The sequence below is a fragment of the Delphinapterus leucas genome, unplaced genomic scaffold (genome assembly GCF_059928025.1).
Source record: "Delphinapterus leucas isolate spDelLeu-1000000601 "Yukka" unplaced genomic scaffold, BTC_Dleu_Yukka2 spDelLeu_asBTCV2_sq25, whole genome shotgun sequence".
In the NCBI taxonomy this organism is placed as follows: domain Eukaryota; kingdom Metazoa; phylum Chordata; class Mammalia; order Artiodactyla; family Monodontidae; genus Delphinapterus; species Delphinapterus leucas.
Genome location: NW_028322234.1, coordinates 11,472,023 through 11,494,750, shown reverse-complemented (window position 1 = coordinate 11,494,750; position 22,728 = coordinate 11,472,023). Strand labels below are relative to the sequence as shown.

At 54.3% G+C, this 22,728-nt stretch overlaps 3 protein-coding genes across 7 annotated transcripts; 1 reads left to right on the top strand and 2 right to left on the bottom strand.

Annotated features, from left to right (window-relative positions):
- Nucleotides 1-496: 496 nt before the first annotated feature.
- RAB3D (RAB3D, member RAS oncogene family) lies at nt 497-15,789 on the bottom strand. 3 transcript variants are annotated; one of them, XM_089905445.1, is made up of 5 exons: nt 15,769-15,789; nt 9,916-10,181; nt 9,019-9,137; nt 8,804-8,928; nt 497-4,325 (listed from the first exon to the last, which is right to left on the bottom strand). In XM_089905445.1, exons 2-5 carry the CDS (start codon nt 10,141-10,143, stop codon nt 4,138-4,140), a joined length of 660 nt encoding a protein of 219 aa, XP_089761571.1. In that variant the 5' UTR covers nt 10,144-10,181; nt 15,769-15,789; the 3' UTR covers nt 497-4,137. The 3 variants fall into 3 exon arrangements, with proteins under 3 accessions (XP_089761571.1, XP_022412784.1, XP_022412785.1); XM_022557076.3 differs by lacking the exon at nt 15,769-15,789 and adding an exon at nt 11,501-11,691; XM_022557077.3 differs by lacking the exon at nt 15,769-15,789 and adding an exon at nt 11,553-11,691.
- Nucleotides 13,114-15,816, bottom strand: TMEM205 (transmembrane protein 205). 3 transcript variants are annotated; one of them, XM_022557078.3, is made up of 4 exons: nt 15,769-15,816; nt 14,772-14,880; nt 14,503-14,666; nt 13,114-13,482 (listed from the first exon to the last, which is right to left on the bottom strand). In XM_022557078.3, the coding sequence occupies exons 2-4, from the start codon at nt 14,869-14,871 to the stop codon at nt 13,177-13,179; spliced, it is 570 nt and encodes a 189-aa protein (XP_022412786.1). In that variant the 5' UTR covers nt 14,872-14,880; nt 15,769-15,816; the 3' UTR covers nt 13,114-13,176. The 3 variants fall into 3 exon arrangements, with proteins under 3 accessions (XP_022412786.1, XP_089761572.1, XP_089761573.1); XM_089905446.1 differs by having other exon boundaries at nt 15,774-15,815; XM_089905447.1 differs by lacking the exon at nt 15,769-15,816 and adding an exon at nt 15,361-15,379.
- Nucleotides 14,990-22,201, top strand: CCDC159 (coiled-coil domain containing 159). The gene is given in 14 exon segments (XM_089905893.1): nt 14,990-15,009; nt 15,628-15,764; nt 16,095-16,175; nt 17,754-17,791; nt 17,793-18,164; nt 18,885-18,918; nt 19,245-19,333; nt 19,422-19,500; nt 19,693-19,888; nt 20,481-20,548; nt 20,629-20,705; nt 21,036-21,157; nt 21,388-21,474; nt 21,834-22,201. Coding segments are annotated over 14 exon segments (1,641 nt in total). The 3' UTR covers nt 22,075-22,201.
- Nucleotides 22,202-22,728: the final 527 nt, after the last annotated feature.

The following is a 22,728-nucleotide window of genomic DNA, read 5'->3' as shown; positions in this document are numbered from 1 at the left end:
TTACCAAGGATATAGCTCAGATGGGAGTGACAATGTTTTTAAACCATATTTATTTATTTGGCTATGCCGGGTCTTAGTTGCAGCCCACGGGATCTTCGCTGCGGGCGTGCAGGATCTTTAGTTGCGGCATGGGGGCTCTTCATTGCGGCACGCATGTGGGATCTAGTTCCCTGACCAGGGATTAAACCCAGCCCCCCTGCATCGGGAGCTCGGAGTCTTAACCACTGCACCACCAGGGAAGTCCCGACAATTTATTATTAACTCAATCTCCAGCTCCTCTTTCCTCCCTGGAGCTCCATCCCAGGGGTTGGGGCTGATGGTCTCAACCCTCTAATCATGGTTTGGTCTTTCTGGCAATCAGCCCCATCCTGAAGCTACCTAGGGGTCTCCAGCCTAGCTTGTCTTCTCATTAGTATACAAAAGATGCTCTTATCACTCTGGATATTACAAAGGTTTTAGGAGCTCTTTGCCAAGAACCAGGGGCAAAGACCAAATATTTCTTTCTTTCTTTTTTTTTTTTTTTTTTGTAGCAGACAGGAAAGAGCTGGGTGCGGTAGTAAAAAATTTAAAAATCCCTGCTTCTGAGGTGCATATATTACAGTGAAGGAGACACTGCTTAAGTTAAATTAGTAAATTATATAGTATTTTAGATTCTAGGGGCTGTAGGGAGGAGGACACCAGGGAAGGGGCAACAGAAATGCTGTGGCAGGGTTTGCAGTCCTAAGCCCGGTGTTGGGGAGGAAGGTGGGTCAACAAGAAGGTGAGATTTGTGCAAAGACCTGAAAGAGGGTGTGAATGAGGGGAGCCATGTGACTCCAGGCAGAGGGAACAGCCAGTGCAAAGGCCCTGAGGCAGGGGCCTAGTGCGTTCAAATAGCAGCAAGGAGGGGCAGAGCAAGTTTGGGGGGCAAGTGGGAAGAGTGACAGGGCAGGTGACAGGGAAAAGTGAGGTGACAGGTCAGATCACGCAGGGCCTTGTGGACCCCGGGGAGGACTTAGTCATTTACTCTGAGTCAGGTGGGAGCCATGGAAGGCTCCTACCAGAGAGACGTGACCTGACTCAGGTACTCACTGGCGCCTTCTGGCTGCTATGGGGAGGACAGACCTTCTTACTAGAATTAGTTGAGGCAACATCATCCTCTTTGCCCTTCATGCAGTGGAACTTTCCAGGGCCAAGGCGGTGACCACAAGTCCCAGCTAGAGGCAGCCGTAGACCTGAGCCTCCCTGTCCTGATTCGGGTTCTGCAGCATCACACATGGCCCTCGCCCAACTATCTACTTGACTGTGATTTAACTGTCCTCTTCCTGGAGAACATTTCACTAAAGGCAATAAAAGAACAACTGCATCTGGGCGTAACAACTTTAATTTTTTTTTCTTGTGGAGAAAAGAGCACATCTTTACAACTGGACATCCAAGAATGGCTTACACAGGAGAACCACACCCAGAATATAAATGATCAGGTCCAGAGCTCTCTCTATAGTGTATTTCGGGATCATTGGGGAGAAGCCAGTTAGGGGAATCAGCACTTCAACACTGAGATCAAATTTCACCACTTACTTGTTTTTTTTTTTTTTTTCCAGTGGGGTAGGAGAGAAAGATACAAGAACATGATCCCCAGAGAAGCCAAAGAAAGAAAAAGAAAAAAAGCATAACCCCAGATGGCAGTCACGGCAATTTCCCACTGAAATTGCCTGTGGAAGGACAAGTTGCTGAAAGCAAATGGTGAGAAGGCACAGCACAGATGCAGGATACAGCCTCAAGTGACCTCCCCAGATGCCAGCCTCCCTGGAGTTGGGAAGCTGTTTTCCCACAGCCTTTGGCTTAATTTTTGTTTGTAAACTCAGCAAACTCCCATTCTCTCCTAGTGATCTTTGAGGACATCAGTTTCAGTTCCTCAGAGACCATCAGGAGTTAAAGCTCCCCCCTAAAACCTCACAAAATAAAAACTTACGTTATTTTTAGAAGAAGCAAGAAAAATTCTCCTACGTCATTCCCAGTCTTAAGAGAACCCAGAGGCAGCTGTCTCAGTTACTACTTGAAGCTGAACTGTTGAAAAATCTTGTGTAAACAGAAAGCTTAGGCCAGGTCAGGTACAAGATACAGCCAGAGCTGTTTTTTTATCACACGGGAGATGACAAATCAGCTTGTCCCTCAGATAGTGACACTCTGAACCACCGTTTTTTTCTGGCAGCTGTTTAAGGAAAATGAACTGACCAACAGGGTCTTGACAGGCCATGGTGCATCTTAAGAAGCCTTTTTCTAGCTGCTTTACTTTCTCTTTTATGTTAAAGCAATTAACATTTTTTTTTTTTTTTTAGCAATTAACATTTTTGACTCCCACCCCAAACCTTCAGATACTCTCTCATGGTGCATTTCCAAGAACTTGTCGTTTTCATCACACTACAGTTGTTGGTATACAAAGATATCCCCACTTTTAAGCTCTAAGGACAGCCCATGGTTTGGGGTGAACAGGGCCCTCTAGAAATAAATTCAATCTCCAGCTTCTATAAAAGTAAGAACTACATTAAACTTGAACCAGACCTTCCCCACTCTTGGAAGGAAGCAGCAGAGATCCTTAAGATTACAGGAAGTCATTTTGGCGCCAGGGGCTGGGAGACTGGACAAACCATATGCTTGGCCATTCTCACAGTGTCTGTCAAGTTCTGGAGTGTCAGTATTCCAGGGTAGAAGAAGGTCTCATGTCACCAGGTTTGGACTCTGGCGGGCAGGAAGGGCCACTGAGCTGAGGATGGGGCTGGGGGGTGTATGTGTCAAGATGTAGATCCCCAAACTGCATATCATCTCTCAGCAGGAGGCCCTGGTAGCTGGGGACCCCAAGCTGATGGGCTCCCCACTAGTGCCTCCACCAGGGAGCCTGGTTCCCCGCCCATCCCCCATCAGCCTGCCACTCCCAAGCTGCACCTGTGAAATGCAAGCGGCCACAGCAGTTACCCAACCCTGCCTTCTCGCCCCTCCAGCCCAACCCCAAAGTATTCTTTCGAGTGACTCCTCCATTAGCAGAGAACATCACTGGACCCTAGCGATGACGTGGCTCGGGAAGCCAACACTGCGTCTTCAAGCTTTTTCAAGTGGAAGGGGCCAAAGTCCTTACATGGAGAGCAACCAGCCAGCACAGGAAAACAGGAACATTGCTCAATTTCCTTTTCTAGCAGGATGTCGGATGTGGAAAGAACCTTGCTTAAACCATTACCAGCCAAACAGGGCCCAGAGGAGGCAGGTCTGGGCAGGAGAGCCCAGGCTCCTGACTCTGAGTTAACTTCTGGTAAAAGGTCCCCAGCAGGAATGCCAAGGGTTGGGTGATTCTCTGCCCGGCCCCATGCGGCCCATAGTTCCAGAATTCAATTCTGGATCAGGGATGAAGTGGATAAGCTCAAACAGTGGCAGAGTCGTGGGTGATGTGGAATTCTGGGGAAGCTCAGAAGGCACTTCTGGGGTCCCTGAAGCCAGGCTGGGGAATGGGGTGTGTGTGGGGGTCTGAGTCCCTCTTCTCTTACAACAGGAAAAGCTGCTTTAATACTGCTTTCACAGGCAGAGGATGTGCAGGCCTGAAAGGAGGGTTCTGGGAGGACTAAATCACCACCCTGCCTTGGAGCCTCGAGGTCTGAGAAGGTTCACAAGCAGACTGGGTGACCCTGAGAAAGGAGCCGCCTTCCACATCTCCAGGGATGAAGTATGAGAATCCCCACTGCACGAGGGAGAAGAACCATCTTTGGCCAGCGCGTGAACTCCAAACAATGCCCGACAAAGAAACAGATGTGGATAAGTGGTTCTAACCAAGAAGGCACTGTGGATGCCCCTCCACCAGGCGGGGTGGGACACGCTGCCCGCACTACCCCCATGAAGACGCCTGAAAGCAGCAAGCTCGTGAACGCCCCATCCCCAGACTCTGCCTGCAGTGCGGAGTCCCCAGGGTCTAGAGCCTGTGAAAGGGGCCGCTGGGGCAGGCTGGTGGCCATGGCCAGAGAATGCGCCATGCGGGAGTTGGCAGGGGGCGGGGGGGTGCGGCTGATGGGAGGGGAGGGGGCGCCCTGAGCTTGGAAACAGCCCTTGTGGCTCATGACTCAGTCACTGTCCCTGCCGAGGCAGGAGGGGGTGGGCGGGGGTGAGGGATCATCTCTAGCAGGGGCAGCTGCTGGTATGTGGGGGCGGGGTGTCCCCCAAGGCTGGACCTTTCCCATTGCTGCCTGGGCTGGAGCTGGGTTCCAGGGACTCATTCATCTTCTCGCAGATGACATCCACCAGGCGCTCGAAGACCTGCTTCACGTTGATGTTCTCCTTGGCGCTGGCCTCAAAGAACTTGAAACCTGCAGGGACAGAAGATGGGAAGAGCTGTGAGACCCTGGGGGGGCAGAGCCTGGACTGTAGCATCACCCGAACCTGGGTTCCAAGCCCAGTTCTGCCCTTAGGGCAGCTGTGGCACCTTGACTGAGGGCCTTAGTCTCTCTGAGGCTCAGTTTGCTCTTCGGTAAAGTGGGCACAATGATGCTGCTGCTGCTGGTAGAGATCTGTGACAGCAGCCCTTGCCTGTACTACCTTGCGTATCTCTTTGTCACAAGGCAGTGGCAGCAAGAGTCCAGGCAGTAACATTCTGGTGTCCAGCGGATATGGGGGTGCCCCCGTGTAAGTGGGACTCATCTTCTATTCAATTTCTGCTGCACAGGAAGGCACAGCCAGGGCGCCCACAGAGCCGGATATTTATGTGGACCTTTTAAATGGAGCCAAGTGTTTCACATGTTCTGGAACATATGTTCTAGGTCCAATAAAACAGAGGACTGAGCACCGGCTGAGGACTGGCTTCAGCCCAGGGGCTACCAGTTTGCAACCTCTGTCACCCAGCTAATGGCAGGTTTCAAAGAGTTTGTAGACAGCATACTGTGCACACGGTTCCTGGCCTACAGAATGCACTAAAAATGATAATAACAATAATAATAATAGGCAGTGCTTACATCATGCTTACTACACAGCAGGCAATTTTTCCAAGCGCTTTACATAAATTAACTCATTTAAGGATGCTCTAAGATTTATACTTTCTTTTTTGGCCACACCGCACAGCTTGCAGGATCTTAGTTCCCCAACCAGGGACTGAACCCATGCTCCCTGTAGTGGAAGCGTGGAATGCTAACCACTGGACTGCCAGGGAAGTACCTATACTATCATAGCCCATTTTACAGATGGGAAAACTGGGGCACACAGAAGGAAAGTCACTCATGTAAATTCATACAGGGAACACAACCAGGCTGCCTGGTTGGAATACTAATAGATTAAACATTTCTAGTGTATCACCTTGGGCCTCGGGAGGGAGGGCAGGCTGGCTGATTCCCTTTGGGGAAGGGGATGCCGAGGTAGCTTTGAATATATTCTTAGCATCATAGTGACCATCATAACTTTTTCTCATTAAAAAAATTTTATCCCTCCTGGAAAAGGTGAGAGGTGGTACAAATGCTTTGGGGACTTGCCCAGGGTCCCTAGGCTATAAGAAGTGGCCCATCAACCTGCAAATAAGGGAATAAATGACAGACCTTCCTGCACCCTTAAAAGGTTGGTTCAAGCTCTGCTTGCTGGGAGCTGTCCCTGAATGGTCCCCAATGTGTTCCCATCTGCCATCCCCAAGGTAGGCCAGAAATTCAGACAAACGTCCACCATATTACACACATCACAGGGTAAACAGTCCTCTATCCCAGCACTTGTCATTATCATGCAGCACTATAAAAATGTCATTGTAATTAGTTACGTGTGTAATTATCCATTTACTATGTCTCTGCTACTGGCACACCAGCGCCAAGAGGACAGGATTTCTGTCTGCCTTGTCCACAACTGCAGCCCAGTGCCTGGCATAGAGCACATGCTTGGAAACCACTGACTGAATGATTGATTGAACAGACGGATGTATGTATGTACAGATGGATGGATGGATGAATGGATGTGTAGATGGATGGATGAATGAATGGATGTGTAGATGGATGGATGGATGGATAGCTGGATGGACAGATGAATGACAGAGGCAGGGCACAAAAACAGATCTCTAGTCTCAGTCTGGCGATCATCAATGTCACCCCTCTGTCTTCCTAGGCAAATTTGGCATTTCCTTAATTGTGTCTGGCTCTGCCTCAAATAATCTGAAGTTTTTTTTCTTTTTGAATACTTTTTTTTCTGGTTATAAATACTCATTCACTGGAGAAACTAGAAACTACTGAAAAATATCAAGAAATATAGAAAAGCTGTGTGTAACCTCATCACCCAGAAACAATTACTATTGGTGTTTTGATATTTAGTTTTCCACTCTTTTTAAAAATACAAATACATAGGGCTTCCCTGGTGGCGCAGTGGCTGAGAGTCCGCCTGCCAATGCAGGGGACACGGGTTTGTGCCCCGGTCCGGGAAGATCCCACATGCCGCAGAGCGGCTGGGCCCGTAAGTCATGGCCGCTGAGCCTGCGCAGCATCCGGAGCCTGTGCTCCGCAATGGGAGAGGCCACAACAGTGAGAGGCCCGCGTACCGCAAAAAAAAAAAAAAATATATATATATATATATAAATACATAATCGTTGGGGTTCGGTTTGTAGGGGTTATGTTTGTGTGTGCACACGTATGTGCCTTTTTTCTTACAAAATTGGGATCGAATTCTATCTCCCACTTTGTCCTCTAATGTTTTAAATTTAATGCCCGAGTGGGAATCTCCCCTCACACCAGGCACTAGATGTTTTCTGCAAGAAGGTGTGGGCAGGGGACTTCTCTGGCAGTCCAGTGGTTAAGACTCCGTGCTTCCACTGCAGGGGGTGCAGGTTTGATCCCTGGTTGGGGAACTAAGATCCCACTTGCTGCGCAGCCAGGAAAAAAAAAAAAAAAAAAGGAAGGTGTGAGCAGCATCCTCAAGTATTCTAGCCCACGGCTGGCCACCAAAAGCTGACTCCCCAGCACACCTGTTAATGAGACCCAGAATGAGGTTCCCAGAAGACACAGGGGACAAGGGAGCAGGTTAAATGGCACCACGAGGGAGCAGAGTCAAACCCCAAACGGAGACATTCCACAGAACAAAGACCCAGTTTCTCCAACAAATGATGGCAAGAAAAAAAAAAAGAGAAAGAGGACCGTTATGGTCCAGGGGTCTGCAAACTTTTTCTGTAAAGGGTCAGATAGTAAATCTCTTAGGTTTTATGTACAAGCATCAGCAATAGTTCACAATCATGCTAGCTAATGCTTAGATGCAATCTACACGTATGCCGGACTCTGTTAGAACTGCTTCACACGTCATAACTCATTTAACCCTCCTGACAACCTGATGAGGTGGGGCTGTTATTATCTGCATTTCACACATGAGGAAGGGCAAGCCTAGAGAGCTGAAGTCACCGGTGCAAGATCACAAAGCAATCGAGAAATAACAGGAGTTAATGTTCAATCATGGCCAGCATTTGCTTAATCTTTCTAACAGCCCTATGAAGTAGATGTGGTTTTCACCTGTTTCCTAGATGGAGAAATGGAAGCACAGAGAGGGTAGGTGAGGTGTCCAAGGTCACACAGCTAGTAGGTTGCAGAAGGGGATTCTAGCTCCAGAGTCTGGGTCCTTAACCTGCCCTTCCCCAGAGAGGTTACAATGCCTCCCGCAAGGAAAGTCCTGGGGAGGGCCTAGAATACTAGAATACTCCAAGATAAGATTTTCTTTTAGCTTAAACTTTGAATTGATAATCCATTTACCTGATTCAGAAAGGTAGACTGAAAAGTCCCCCTCCCACTCTGGTGCCCTGGCCTGCCAGGTCTGAGACACCCAGGTCACCACTGTTACTAGATCCTTCTGTATCCTTCCAGAGTTCCTTTAAGCAAACATAAGTATAATATCCTTATTCTCACCCTTTTTATACACTAATGCAGGGGTTGGCAAACTTTGAGCTGCAGGCCAAATCTGGCCTGTCACCTATTTTTTTTTTTTTTTTACTGAAATACAGTTGATTTACAATATCATGTTATCAAGTTAGTTTCAGGTGCTGTTGCCTATTTTTGTAACTAAAGTTTTATTGGCAGACAGTCATGCTCATTCATTGATGTATTATCTATGGCTGCTTTCAGGCAGAGCTGAGTGGTTGTGACACAGACCCTAGGACTGAAAACATTTCCTATTTAGCTCTTTAAGAAAATGTTTGCTGGGGAATTCCCTGGTGGTCCAGTGGTTAGGGCTCCACGCGTCCACTGAAGGGGGCACAGGTTCAATCCCTGGTTGGGGAATTAAGATCCCACAAGGAGCAAAAAAAAAAAAAAGAGAAGAAAAGAAAAGAAAAAGTTTGCTGACCACTGGACTAAAGGAAGAAGCGATACTCACCTTTCTGCAGTTTGCTTTTTCCACTTAACCATATACCCGGAGACCCCAGAACATAAAGAAGGTCCTCATCCTTTCTTACAGCTGCGTAGGATTCCACCATGTGACTGTAGTTTATGTGTAGCTGCTTCCCCCACCGTGAAACACTTGGGAGGTTGTCAAGGTTTCCCTCCACTAACGGTGCTGCAATTTGATATACCCGCCACTTCCCACATGGGAAGTGGATGTCTGTAGGATAAATTCCCAGAAATGGTTTTGCTGAGTCTGGGTTCCCAGGGCAGTGGGGCGGTAAAGGGTATCTGTGGGTGAATCCTCTGAAATGAAATGCAGCAGGTGGTATACAAGTGGGTATTTTTCTGGGCAGATCTTCAAAGGGCAAAGGGTTGGTGACAGTGGTTGGACCTGGGACTCAAGCACAGGGTTGGAGGTTTGGTTCTGGGAGGTCCCAGGCCTGTGGCCCAGGCTGGGCACTAACCAAGGTCGTCAGCGAGCCTTTGGCCTTCCTCAGTGGGCACGACACGCTCGTCCTCCAGGTCACACTTGTTCCCCACGAGGATGACTTGAGCGTTGTCCCAGGAGTAGGTCTTGATCTGCGTGGCCCTGTGGAGTTTGAGGGGCTGTGTTAGGCCAGAGATTAGGGTCAGGGGGAGAGGGCGAAGGTCAGGGGGTCAGTGGTCAGCAAGCACTCACCAGTCCTGCACGGCGGCAAAGGACTCCTGGTTGGCGACGTCATACATGAGCAGGAAGCCCATGGCTCCGCGGTAGTAGGCTGTGGTGATTGTACGGTAGCGCTCCTGGCCTGCCGTATCCTGGGCACACAGTGGGGTCAGGCGTCTAGAAGCCACTCTATTCCCCACCCCACCCCTGCAGGCCCCTGTCTGAGGCTCCAGTCTCCCAGCCTTATAGCCCCAGTTTGATGAGCAAGACATGGATCTGCCCTCACAGCCCCCCGGTCTAATGGGAGAAACATGGGCCTGCCCGTGTAATCTCTAGTCTATTGGTGGAGACATGTCCCCTGTCCTTGAGGGGTTCCCGGTCTGAGGGGTCAGTGGCCTTTCAAAGACTTGTAAGCCCTTCTGACCTCATCTCCAAGAACCAGCTTCATGACCACAAATAAGAACCACGTGAAAAAAAAAAGAAAAAAAAAAAAAAAAGAACCACATGGGCCAGAGGCTACCACCTTGATGCAGAGAGCCTGATACTCGTTACCATGACAATCATTACCAGCAGGCGCTTTGGGAAAAAGAGCATGGCTCTGAAGAGGCTCAGTGGGGGCCTCTGGGCTTGCCCCGAGAGGGTACCCAAACCTCTTCTCCATTGGTCACCAGGTCTTCTAAACCAACTTGGGTTAGTACTGTCTCCCCCTCAGACCCTACAGGGCAGGGCACATCCCCCTCATTCTGATGAATTCACCTCATAGATAATAACCCCTGCTACTCTTCACACCTACTCCAAGCCCCCTCCTCGACTCTGGACACTTGTCCTCACCCAGACCCTCCCCACAGCCCTACACCCTCTCCCGGACTTCCCTGGAGGAACCCCAGCCCCTGCCTGGCCAGCAGACCCCCAGACAGCCGCCTGGCCCACCCAGATCTGCAGCTTGATCCTCTTGTCGTGGCGGTAGACGGTCTTGACCTTGAAGTCGATGCCCACAGTGCTGACAAAAGCGGGTGTGAAGGAGTCGTCGGCGTATCGGAACAGAAAGGACGTCTTGCCCACGCTGCTATTGCCGATGAGCAGCAGCTTGAACATGTAGTCGAAGTTCTGGTCTGCTGCATCCCGCTGGCCCGTTGGGGGATCTCCAGCTGACGCCATCTTGGCACGGAGCCTCCTGGGAGGGGAGGGCTGAAGCCCTGTAGGGAAAAAAACCCACCAGGAATGGCTCCAGTGTCTACACCAGACCTGGACTCAAATCCCCGCTCTGCCACTTGGAAGCCAACAGACCCTGGATGCATCACTGGCCCTCTCTTGGCCTCAGTGTCCTCTTCTGGAAAATGGGGATGTTTGTCAAATGCAAGGGCCCAGGTTGGGGGTGCCCCATCTGGCCACGGAGGAACCAGACCCTGCGGAAGGTGCAGGTGTGGACTTTGCCCCAGGGTGAGCAGCTGGTGTGGCCCAGGTGTGAGCTGGGGGGAGGGGGGGTTGCCAGCTGGATAGAGTCCCCCTCAGGGCCTGGGTGTTGACTTTGGCAGGTGTTGGCCACCTGCCTGCCCCCACCCAAGCCAACTTTAACTCCTTCCCTGATCCCCATGGGGAGGGGGCTTTCAGTGGATACACCCCAGGTTTAAAGCCCAGCTCTACCACCACATGGGTACTGCCACCTTCTGTTTGTCAAAGGGGCCGGGCCCACCTCCCTCCCAGTAGGGCTGACTCACCCCAGCCCCGGCTTCAGCCCACGGAGGCCAGAATGGCGGTCCTCAAATGCAAGACCACCCTCAGCCACCACCACGACCACCTGGTCCTGCCTTTCCTGGCAATCTGTCCCCACGGCTGGGTTGCTTCATTTGGATCCAGCTCACCCCCTCAGCCCTCATGGCCTCAGTTTCCCCAGCTGTTTATGGCTGCTCCCTGAGCCTCACAGGGAGGCTCCAGAAGGCCTGGGTGAATGGGAACAACCAGCATAGGAACCCCTGGCAAAGCCATTTCTCAACTGCCCCGCGGGGCTTTTTTCCACTTTAAAGGAGGACCCAACTAGCCCCCATTTCCTGCCCAGCCCTCCGCCCCACCCCGTGTTCCGGGAGAACGAGTTTGAGGAGGGGAAGAGAAAGGCAGGAAGCCTTTCCCCATGCAGGGCAGGGCCGCCGGTATGGGGGCCCCCGCCCCGCCCCATCCCCCAGCCTCAGCCCACCTGTCAGCCGGTCCCACCTCTTTCTGACAATCTGCCGACTCTCCCTCAAGCCTGCCACTAGGTAAGGGGCCCCGGAGGGCTCGGCACTGTCCCCCGTCACTAGATGTGGGGCGCCCCAGCAGGTGCAGGGGAGCTCAGGAGCTTCTTCCCATCACCATATGGTCCCATCTCTTGTCCCCGGCTGGGCTGTCTGCCCCGCCCGCGCCCCATTAACGCTCCCCGATGAGCCCAGCTGGGTGGGGGCGAGGGAGGAGGCGTCCCCCGCTGCCTGCCTTTGTTCCCCAGGCCCCGGGCCTCCCCCTAAGCCCCTGTCCCCCCCAAGACCTGCTGGGACGCGGGGGCGCGGGTTGGGGTGCGCTCCCTCCGACGGGGTCACCTCGCGTGGGGACGCCGCCCTCAGACGTTCCGCCTCCGAACTCGCTGCGACCTGGCCCTGGCTGCGACCCAGACCCCGCAGCCGCAGCCGCCGCCGCCACCACCGCTGCCCGCAGCCACCCGGATCCCGCGCCGGTCCCGCCCAGGCGTGGGAGGAGGGGCCCCTCTCGGGGAAGGGCGGGGCGGGACCGGGGCGGGGCCTGTGGAGACCGCGGATTGGGGGGCGGGGGCGGGGGAGGGGCTGGAAGTCGCACCGCGCGCGCAGCTATCAGTTCCCTGACAATAAATATTTCATTTTCACTAACCATACGTGGAGCTCCTACTACGTGGACAGCAGCTAAGCTAAGGAGCTCCTACTACGTGCACAGCAGCTAAGCAGCACGGACTCTGGAGCCGGGTTCGAATCTCAGCTCCACCACTTTCTAGCCTTGTCGCTTTGGACATGTTAACCTCCCTGGGTCTCATTTTCCCCATCCGTCACGTGGTCGATAACGAGGGTACCCACCTCACAGGGTTGTGTAAGGGTTCTGATCTGAGTTAGTGTTTGTAACATGCAGCGCCTGACCTAAACTGGGCTAGAGCCTTTCCCAAATACCCTTAAGGGCCCTTAGAATTAACCACCACCACCACCCCCCACCCCACCCCACCCCACCCCCACCCCCACCACCACCACCACCGCCTTTTACAGGTAAAGAAACTGGAGATCAGAGAGGGGCAGACGCTTGCCTGAGGCCACACAATTTGGCAACCAGGCCCAGCTGAGGTCCCAGACTTTTCTTCAAGCCAACAGAAGAGAATCTGCAGTTATAACAGTTCAGGCTTGGGACTTCCCTGGCGGTCCAGTGGTTACGATTCTGTAATTCCACTGCAGGGGGCACAGGTTCTATCCCCTGGTTGGGGAACTAAGATCCCACATGCCATGAAGCGTGGCCAAAAATTTAACACAAAACAAAACACAGTTCAGGCTTTGTTGGGCTTCAAATCCCAACAACTGCGCCTGAAGCCACTTGCTGAATTTCTCTGAGCTCCCACTGCTTCATGGAACAATGTTAGCCACCTCTAAGGGCTGTTGTGGACAAACTGAGATGATGTGTATCAGTCAGGAAGGGATGGCATATGCTCAGTAACAAGCTGCCCTATAGTCATCATGGCATCTAACATCCAAGGTTTGTTTCTCTCACACCGGTCATTGCAATGAGGGGAAGATGTGGCGAATCACATACTGGCTTGTATACTTCTCTTTGGAAATGACTTTGCTCACATTTCACTGGCCAAAGCAAGTCACATGGCCACCCCCGATGTCAATAGGGTGAAAAATATGATTGTCCTCTAGGGATCAGAACCAGCTGTTGTTACAATAATACATGATCTGTGCAGTGGTTAGCGCCACACCTGGCACACAGTGGGTGCTCAACAAATGGGCACCATTATAGGAAGAGCTTAAGGGCTGCAACAGCTAACTCTCCAAATCATCATGCCACATGAATGGGGAAACGGAATCCCTCAGCTCTACCCTTGCCTGCCCCTCCCCCTGCTTCCCAGTTGGAGAAAAGTGACAGCAGTCATTTCCAAAGAAGTGTTTATTGACATTTGGGGCCCCAGCAGAGACAGAGAGTCAGTGGGGGCTAGAGGCTCCTGAGGCCCAGGGCGAGGCCTACAAGATGAAGCCCATTGCTCAGGAGGCAGCCCAGATTGCAAATGGAGGACAGGCCATGGTAGCGGAAGAAGATCTGGCGGAGGGCACTGTACTTGGGGTCCTGCTCCCGCAGCTGACGATAGGGGTCTGAGCCCTGGTGGCTGCCCAGCACCTCCCCGCCCAGGCCCCGCTCCTTCTCCATGGTCTGCAGGGCCCACATGGCGGCCGTGGTGCGGGGTTCCAGCCAGCGGGCGTTGATGGTGGCCAGCATGAGGCTCAGAAGCAGCAAGCAGAGCTGGTAGGGCAGCAGGAGGACAAGGTGAGCCATGCCTGGGAGACAGCAGGGGCCCTAGGGAGGGTCCTTCTGCATCCTCAAAGCCCAGAGGGGAATGGGGGACAGGATTGGGTCAAAGCCAGGCCTCCCCACTCCAACCTCAAACCCAAACAGAGCTCCAGCTCTCATACCCTGAAACCTGCAGCTCCTAAGGAAAGGCTCCACCACTATCTCCTCTCTCTACCACTGTCTCCTCTCTCTCCCCCAAACCTCCTAAGCCTCCTCTCCTCTGATACCCTGACTGGAACTTTCCAGAATACAGCCTGTCTCCTACCTTCCTCTGTTCCCCCAAACTGAGGGTATCTCAGGGCAGAGCCTCTCTTCCCTGAATTGGGACAGAGCACCATAACTGTCCCCTCATTTCCCCCAAATAGAGAGCTTAAGAGAGAGCCCATCTCCTTTGTGGCCCCAGCCGAGACCCTAGAAGCTGACACTGGGTCCAGAGGGAGTGAATTAAAAGTCCTCGAAGTTCCAATTACCCATAATCCCTCCTGTGTCTGTGGGATTATTGAAACCCCTGTCAGGCCTCACCTGCCCACATCTGAGGGACATAATGGGGGCAGGGGGAGGGCAAGATAGAAAAATATGAGAAGCACAGATGGTTCCTTGCCTTGTGGCTGGGAAAAATGTGTGGATGAGGGTGGGGGACTGTAAATTCCCAGTCAGGCTGGTTTTTAAACACTGAGCTGGGGTCAGTGCCCCAGCCCAGCTGAGTCACCACAGCTTGGCTGCAGGCCCAGCCAGGGGGAGGAGAGGGAGCAACGGCCAGCAGAGAGACACTGCGGAATAGTCAGGGCTGCTGGGGATGGTTGTGCAGGCTGTGCACTGCTCAAGGGTATCCAGAACCCAGCTTTGTATACACCAGGAAGAAGGGGCAGTTTGGGGGGTTTCATTTTAATTCTCACAAAGGTGTAGCCATAGGTGCTCAGTGTGGTCCTAGGAATGAATCTCCAGAGGGTAGTGGAGCTCAAGCTGTCATACCTGGCTGGCCTCCCAGAATGTGAGCTGAGCCCCGGCACGCTGTGAGGCCAAGATGCAGAGGTTGACGAAGGCACAGCCCATGGAGATGTGAAAGTAGAAAGGGAAGAGTTTGCTCTGCACCAGGCCGAAGGTATGTCGGGGAAGGCCTCGGAAAAGCAGGAAGCCTGTGGGGTGCAGGGGACGACATGTCTGTTAGGACACTTCCAAGTCCCCCTCTCATCCCTGTCCCCACCTTAGGCACTCATGATATCCAGGCCGAGGGTCCCTACCTGAGACGAAGGTCACCCACATTTGCATGCCCCAGGCCCCTGACAAGACCAGTAGATGAACCACCTTAGTCAGGCTTTCCGGGTTCCCACCTTCCTCCATCTTGCGGGCCTGGGAAGGAGGCACCAGGTGGTCAGAGTTTTACCTTTGCCCTGTGGCCTTCAGACCCTGTGAGCCTGCACAAGGCCAGGGTCATGGTCTATCCAGCAGAGATCCAGGGATGGTAGCCCAGGAGTGGCGGTGCGGAAGACCCATAGCACTTCTGTGATGTCCCGACTCCATCTCTCCAAATGTCAGCCCTCAAGATCTTAGGCTCTCTGGACCCCAACATCCATGCCACCTCTGAGACCCCCAAATTTCAGCCCCAGCAGCTCAAGCTCGAAGCCCTAGATCCTCAGAGATCACCCCAGTGACTCCCAAATATCACCCCAGGGACCGAGTTCTGATATCAAAGACTACTCCTTTCATGACAGGATCCCAGATATCACTATGAAGATTCCCAAAGCACCTCCTGGAGACGCCATCTAATCCTGAGAAACCCTAAATCTCATCCCGAAGACACCGACCCCACCATTGGACCCGGACATCGACCTGCAGCACTCAAGAGTCCGGGGCCGGATCTAAGGGGGTCAGGCGGGCCCGAGGACACCGACCCCACCACTGGACCCGGGCCTCGACCTGCAGCACTCAAGAGTCCGGGGCCGGATCCAAGGAGGTCAGGCGGACCCGAGGACACCGACCCCACCACTGGACCCGGGCCTCGACCTGCAGCACTCAAGAGTCCGGGGCCGGATCTAAGGGGGTCAGGCGGGCCCGAGGACACCGACCCCACCACTGGACCCGGGCCTCGACCTGCAGCACTCAAGAGTCCGGGGCCGGATCTAAGGAGGTCAGGCGGACCCGAGGACACCGACCCCACCACTGGACCCGGGCCTCGACCTGCAGCACTCAAGAGTCCGGGGCCGGATCTAAGGGGGTCAGGAGGGCTGGGCTTGGTACCTCACTCTCGCGCTCCGCGGTGGCCGCGGACCTCCTCGGCCACCTCCCCTCGTGGGACCAAGAATTCGTCCCGCCTCCCAGCTAAGCCAGAAGCCAATCGGATCGGAGATCTGTACCTCCTGTACCGCCCTCTTAGATATTGACTAATCGATGAACGGAATCCCGTCCACTCCTCGGGATTTCACCCAATTACACCGCGGCTCCTAAGATCTGCGGAAGCGGAAAGGTGCCAATGAGGTCTTCGGCTGCATCGGCGGGGGCGGAGCTAAAATGCCAGCCACACCCCTCTCTGTGACTGTACCTTTGGGCTCCGCGCGTTTTAATAGGATGGTGTCTCCACGGGATCAAATTTCAGCGTCACAGCTGGGGACTGGCTTCGCGGTCCCTGATGGGAGAGCAGGAGCGGGTGGTGTGTGGTAGGTGGGGGTGGAAGGAGATCGGGAGCTTGGCGAGCGCAGGATTTAAGGCCCCGGCGGGCGGGGCGCAGGATTCAAGGCCCCGGCGGGCGGGGCCCAGGCAAACGACCCCGCCCCGTTCCTTCAAGAATTCTATCGGGAAGGACTGAGGGAAAACAGGTGATGTGGGAGGGGGAGGGGGAGGGGGAGGGGGGGCTCGACTGGGGGCCTGCCTACAATTGACACTCAGAAATGCATCTTGCCTTTCCCCTCCAAGTCTCCCAGGGCTCCTATGATTCCCAAGTACCAAGTCCTCAGTGTGATGTTCAAGGACAGACACTGAGCTTCCCACTACTGCATATCAGGCACTGGCATGGATTAATTTACTTAATCACAACAACCCAGTAAGGTGGATAGTATGACATCCCATTTTTATAGTTGGGGACAATGAGGCATGGAGAGGTTTAGTAACTCCTCCAACATCGCACAGCTGGGAAGGGGCAAAGCTAGGATTTGAACCTGGGCCATCTAGCTGGAGGGTCTCCTTGCTTAATCATCATGCTGTACTGCCTCTGGAAGTGAGGACCTCCCTGAGGCGGTGACTTTTGAAGTGGTAGCTTAGAACAGTTCAGGCAGAATAATAACTCCTACATCACAGGGTGGGTGTGAACACCCAGTGAGGGCTTAGGGTGGTGCTCAGCACTCAGCAAGATGCTCAGAAAATATGAGCTTAAAAAGGGATTAAGGAAGATTTTACAGAGGCAATGCTTAGTAGGGTTTTGAAGGGTATGTAGGAGTCTTCCAGGAGGACTGGGTTAGGGGAAAGATACCAGAGGGCCCAGCAAGGACAAAAGAAGAGAAAGGCGTATACTGTGGCCTTTCTGGCTGACTGTGACCCATGGCAAGTTGCCCTTCACCTGGAAGTTTTTCCAGACAGACCTCCCCCAGGTTTCTCCAGCTGTGCCAGCCCTGACTACACTGGAAGGGCAGGGGGTGTGGATGTGAGACCCAGAACTGAGTTCTTTCCTGTTTCCAGCCTCACCTAGTACAGGCCTGGGACCCCATTCAGCTACCATTTATTAAATAGATATGCTCTGCCTCTCCTGCTCACATTCTATGTCTCCCATTTACTTGGGGAGCCAGTTCCCTGGCTTCCTTGCCCTGCCTTGCTTGAACGGCCCTGCTAACCTCCTGCTGCTTCCTTTTGGACCCTGCCTCCAGCCACCCTGACATGACCTGCAAAGAGCACCTGGTTGCAGACTTCCAAGTTTTTGCACACGCTGTTTCCTGCCAGGGATGTCCTTCCTTTAGGGCCCAATGTTAAGATCTTTTTTCTTTTAGGCTCGTCTCAGACCTCACTGACTCCTGTGGGATCTTCTAGGTCCTTCTCACTGCCCATCCTAACCCCTGGGGCTGGGATCATCTTTCACCCAGCTTTGGCTCCTATCATAAATAAGAGGCCTGTGTTCAGGACTGAGGCCTCTCTGGGGTGTCAGAGAGGGCATGAGAGTGTCAGGACCTGGGAGCTGGTCTCAGTGCAGCCCTCTGTCCCCCCTACTCTAAGCAACCCTCTTCTGGCCCGCCTACCCCTGGACCCTGACTACTCCGTGCCTTGCTATTGCTCACCTCCGGTCACCCTCCAACGTGTGTTTGCCTGCTAATGAGAAGTGTGACAAGTGCTGCGGTTCGCTGAGCGGCTGCCCTGGGGCTGGAGAGCAGGAGGGGCTGGAGTGCTCTGGGCTGGCTCTCAGGAAACCTTCACCACACACCCCACTCCCAGGCCCTTCCTCAGAAAAGACCTTGGAATATACATTTCACTGGTCCAGGACCCCAGAGCCAGAGACCTTGCAGCTGGCTGCACCGGAAAACACAGTGACAATTGGAACCTGGAGGCCAGGGAGAGACTCGGGGCTTCAGTCTCATGGGTCCCTCCCCAACTCAGACTCACAGAAGCACTGTAATGACCAGGACCCTCCAAAGAGGCATCACAGCAACACTAAGGTCATCCGCACCCGGGAAACCCCTTCCTGCCGCACCGCTATCTACCGCTGCAGGGCTTAGGGAGGGAGCTGTGGGGGCAGAGTCCTCCTCGAGACCCCTCACACCCTCTGTCTTCAGCACCCCGAACAGCGCCCAGTGCTCAGCAGGCCTGCACTAAAAATGTCTTGAATGAATGGAACGGATGTGCGATTGTGTGTCTTAATGAGGTCCTGTTTGTGATTGTCTCTGGATGTGACGGCCTGTGTGTCTGTGGTTGTGTGTCTGAGATGGGCATGAGTGCATGCCCTGGGTCTTATGACTTAGTGTGCACGGCTGTGTCTGAGGCTGCGTGTCTGTGGTCGTGTTTTGATGACCATGTGTGGTTGTGCATCAGTGGCTACTGGTGCTCCTTGCAGACGTTGTTGATGCCCCTAAGGAGGAGGGCCATTCCCTGAGCGCAACCAGAGATGTGGCTCTGAAGGTGCATGCTCTCAGGGGCAGCCCACGGGCCTGCCACACAAATGCACTTCTGAGTGTTTTCAGGCTGGGGCAGAGGTGGGGGTGGGGGTGGCGGTGGGGTGCATGCGTATGCCTGGAGGCAGCTTTGCCTGCACTTGGGGGTCTAGGACACCCAGAACTCAGCAGACCCAAATCATGTCTGGCCCACACACACTGGGTTGGGGTGAGCAAGGAGGCAGACCAGGGATAGATTATTACTGCTCTCATGCCCACCTTTCATAGAACCCCTGGGAGACTAGCTCTTCCAAAACCAAAGGTGAGAACCTTCCCACTCAACAAGACTGTGGGTGGGAGACCTGCCAGCTCCTACCTCCACCCTCTGCCCCAGCCTCAGCGGACCCCCACCGTTGCTACCCACTCATCCCTGCCCCATTGTCAGCTGACCCTTACCCCTGACCTCGCCCACCATCCCTGTCCCTGACCTTGACCCCCTACTCCTGCCTCTGCCTCTGCCTCAGCCTACCGCAGCTTCTTGCCCTGTCCCCCCTCAACCAGACCCTGAGCCTCTACTGACCTCTGCCCTGACCTTGCCCCTGCCCCCAACCCCTCCCAGCCTCGGCTGACCCTCACCTGTACTCACAATTAAGTCCACCGTGATGATTCCCGAATCCCAGAAGCTTCTGAGATGTGGACTGGAGTCACTCAGGTGTCAGCTACAGGCCCAGACCAAGGTGAGCCACCTCAGCCCCGCCCCCAGCAGTTGTTTCCCCTCCACACTCCACCCCTGCTCTCACCCCCAGGCCTGGCCTCTTCCTCCAGGCTTTCGAGTTCCTAAACCACTCAGTGACCATGTTGAAGGACAGCTGCCTGCAGCAAATCAAGATCCAACAGCTTGAAGGTGAGAACTGGCCAAAGGTCAAGGTAAGGCTTGAGGCTGCTCCTATCAGGGTCAGCTGAGTCAGGCCAGGGTGAGAGAAGTTGGCTGTGTCTGGGTTCAGGACCAGAGTCTGGTCAGGGTGGGGGCAAGCTGGGTTCAAAGCTGGGCTAAGGGTGTGGGTGGGGCTCAGCCAAGGTCCCACCATCTCTCTAGAGATGCTGGGCCCCACGAGCCGCCAGGCAGACAAGGAGAGACACAAGTGGGACGTGGAGAAGGGACGGCAGGAGCTATATGAGGCCCTGGCTAAAGGCCTGCAGGGGCTGCAGAAGACCCTGTATGACAACGAGGAGGTGCAGCGGGCCCGTACCACCCGCTGCCTACAGCTGTTGGCTCAGGAGATCCGGGACAGGTGGGTATTGCCAGGAGGGAGGGAAGGGAGGCCAGGGAGAGGGAACCACAGGTGGGATGGGGGAAATGGGAGGGGCCTGAGTAAGGGAGTCTGGGGGGCCTTGGAAATCTTGGGGGACAAGAGGAGGGGATGGGGGAGGCAGGAGGCAGTGGGGGGGTGTGGGAGACTGGGAGGCCAGAAATAGGGGAGACAGGAGGTGGGATGGAAAGGGAGGCTGGAGGATCAGAAAGCTGGTGGGGGTGGCATGGGAAGCTGGAGGGTAGAGGAGGTTGAGGGGGGCAGAGGCTGGGGGTATTGGAGGTCTGGGGGGGCAGAAGGTGGGGAGCTGGAAGCCAGGCAATGGGGGGCTGAGGGAATGGGAGGCTGGAGGTCAGAAGGAGAGGACACGGGGCTAGGGAGGGGTAGGAGGTGGGGGAATAGTAGTAGGAGCGGACAGGTGGGTAGGCAGGTATGGGGAGGGGACAGAGCCTGGGAGATGGTAGTTGAACAGATAGAAACATGGGAGGTGGAGGAGGCTTTGGGGAGGCAGGTGGGCAAATGGGAAGCCAGGAGGTCAGGAAATGGGAGGCCAGAGGCTGCACTGTCCCCTCAGCAAGAAGTTCTTGTGGGAGGAGCTGGAGCTGGTGCGGGACGAGGTGACCTTCATTTATCAAAAGCTACGTGAGTGCCCAAAGCCCATGACCAGGAGGGCGGGGGGTCCTTCTGCAGCTCTGGCCCACCTGAGTCCCCTCCCCCTACAGAGGCGCAGGAAGAGGAGATTACGGAGAACCTGGTGAACATCCAGAAGATGCAAAAGACACAGGTGAAGTGCTGCAAGGTGAGTAGAGAGCACGGGGACCTTGCATGAGTTGGGGTTATGGGGATCTCTGCCAGCCTCCACCATCAGACTGGAGCCAGAAAGCATGGGTTCAAATCTCAGCTCTGCTTCTTAATGCTCTGTAACTGTGGGCAAGTCACTTCCCCTCTCTGGGCCTCAGTTTCCTCATCTGAATAATGGGTGTAACAATAGAGCCCTACCTGACCAAGTAGCTGCATTAACTGAGTGATAAGCGCTTTGAAGGCAGCCTGGAATGTGATAAATGTTATATTACATGTTTCACCATCATCATCATTATTATTATTATCCTCCCATCTCCCCCGGCCTCAGGTCCTGACCAAAATGAAGCAGCATGGGTATGAGACATCCAACTGGCCAGAGACTGAGGAGTTGCCACCAGGAGGCAGTGGCTCCTGGAGGGATGACCTCCAGAAGGAGCTGGGTGACATATGGTGATGCCCAGCTCCCACTCTAACCTCTGACCCCTGACCCTCATCTGCCCTGTGCTCCTCCCAATCAGATCAAGCAGCAACCACCAGAACCTGGAACGCACCTGAGTCCACATCTCCCTCTCCTCCCAGGACTCATCTCTGCCCCTGCCCCCACCATGGCCTCCCTGCCCCAGCTTTGAGCAGTCCAGAGTCCCCCCCCCCGGGGCCCCCAGATCCCCATCTCCCCACAGGTCCGCTGTGCACCTGCTGCAGAACTCCTTTGGTGGCCTCGCCATATACTCAGGGGGCTGCCCCAGGGCTGCGAGCCTCAGGGGTGAGTGGGGTTGAGCAGCACTCCAGGGGTGGGGGAGGTTCATTCTCCAGCTTCACACATGGAGGTCATGTTCAGAGGCCATAGTTGGGGGTGGTTGGGTCTGTTGGGTCTTATTCTAGGGTCACATTAAATAATTTTCTGGGGTGACATTAAAGAGTCCCTGGAGGTTTCATCCAGGGGTCACTCAGTGTCACTGTGATCTTTTTTAAGGGTCAGTGGTGTAAAATTCAGGTGTCATCGAGGTCATACTTTGGTGTCATGTTGGGTCATATTCAAGGGACATAATCAAGGATCACATAATATCAAGGGCACTGGGCCCATATTCAAAGGCCACTCGAGGGTCACATTCAGGGTTTGTGCCAGGATTGCACCTGTCCCTCCTGCTGGCTATAGGGGGCACCGATGCCTGAGCCCGCCACGCCCCTCCTGGAACTCGGACTCGGACTCAGACCAGGACCCTTCCCAGCCACCACTCAGCAAGAGCTGCTCCTTCCCACCTGGTGTGGATACTCCCCTGCCCCAACCTACCCTTCCCCTCCTGGCCTGCCCTGGAATCCCCAAGTACACGCCCTTCCAACTCCCAGCCTGGGCATCTGCTCCCTGACCTCCAGCCCTGGGGTCACCTGGACCAGGCCAGCCTCTGACCCACCCTCTTTCTCCACAGCCTGAGCAGCTGGGACTGCTCTCCCTGAAGACCCCTCCATAGAGAAAATAAACTAGCTGCGACCCTCCTCCACCTGTGGACTGCTGCTCCTGGCTGCTTCCTGTGCCTCAGAGTGACCCCCACAGTTTACTACCCAGTCTTGGGGAGGGACTGTTCGGGATATGTGGGCCTAGGGTCAGGGGACAGTGTGAGGCTGGATTTAGTATATGACAAGGTCAGGGGTAAGTCTGTCTAGATATGAGTGGCCAGATAGGCCCTTGGCGATCTGGCCTGCTGTCCCTACTGCCCAAATGGGGAAATTGAGGCCCCTGACCCTCATCTGCCCTGCGTTCCTCCTAATAAGATCAAGCAGCGACCCCCGGAACCTGGAACCCACCTGAGTCCCTCTCCTCCCAGGACTCATCTCTGCCCCTGCCCCCTCCATGGCCTCCCTGCCCCAGCTCTGAGCAGTCCAGAGTCCCCCGGGACCCCAAGATCCCCATCTCCCCCCAGGTCGGCTGTGCACCTGCTGCAGAACTCCTTTGACGGCCTCGCCATATCCTCAGGGCGCCACCCTAGGGCCCCGAGCCTCAGGGGTGAGGGGGGTTGAGCAGC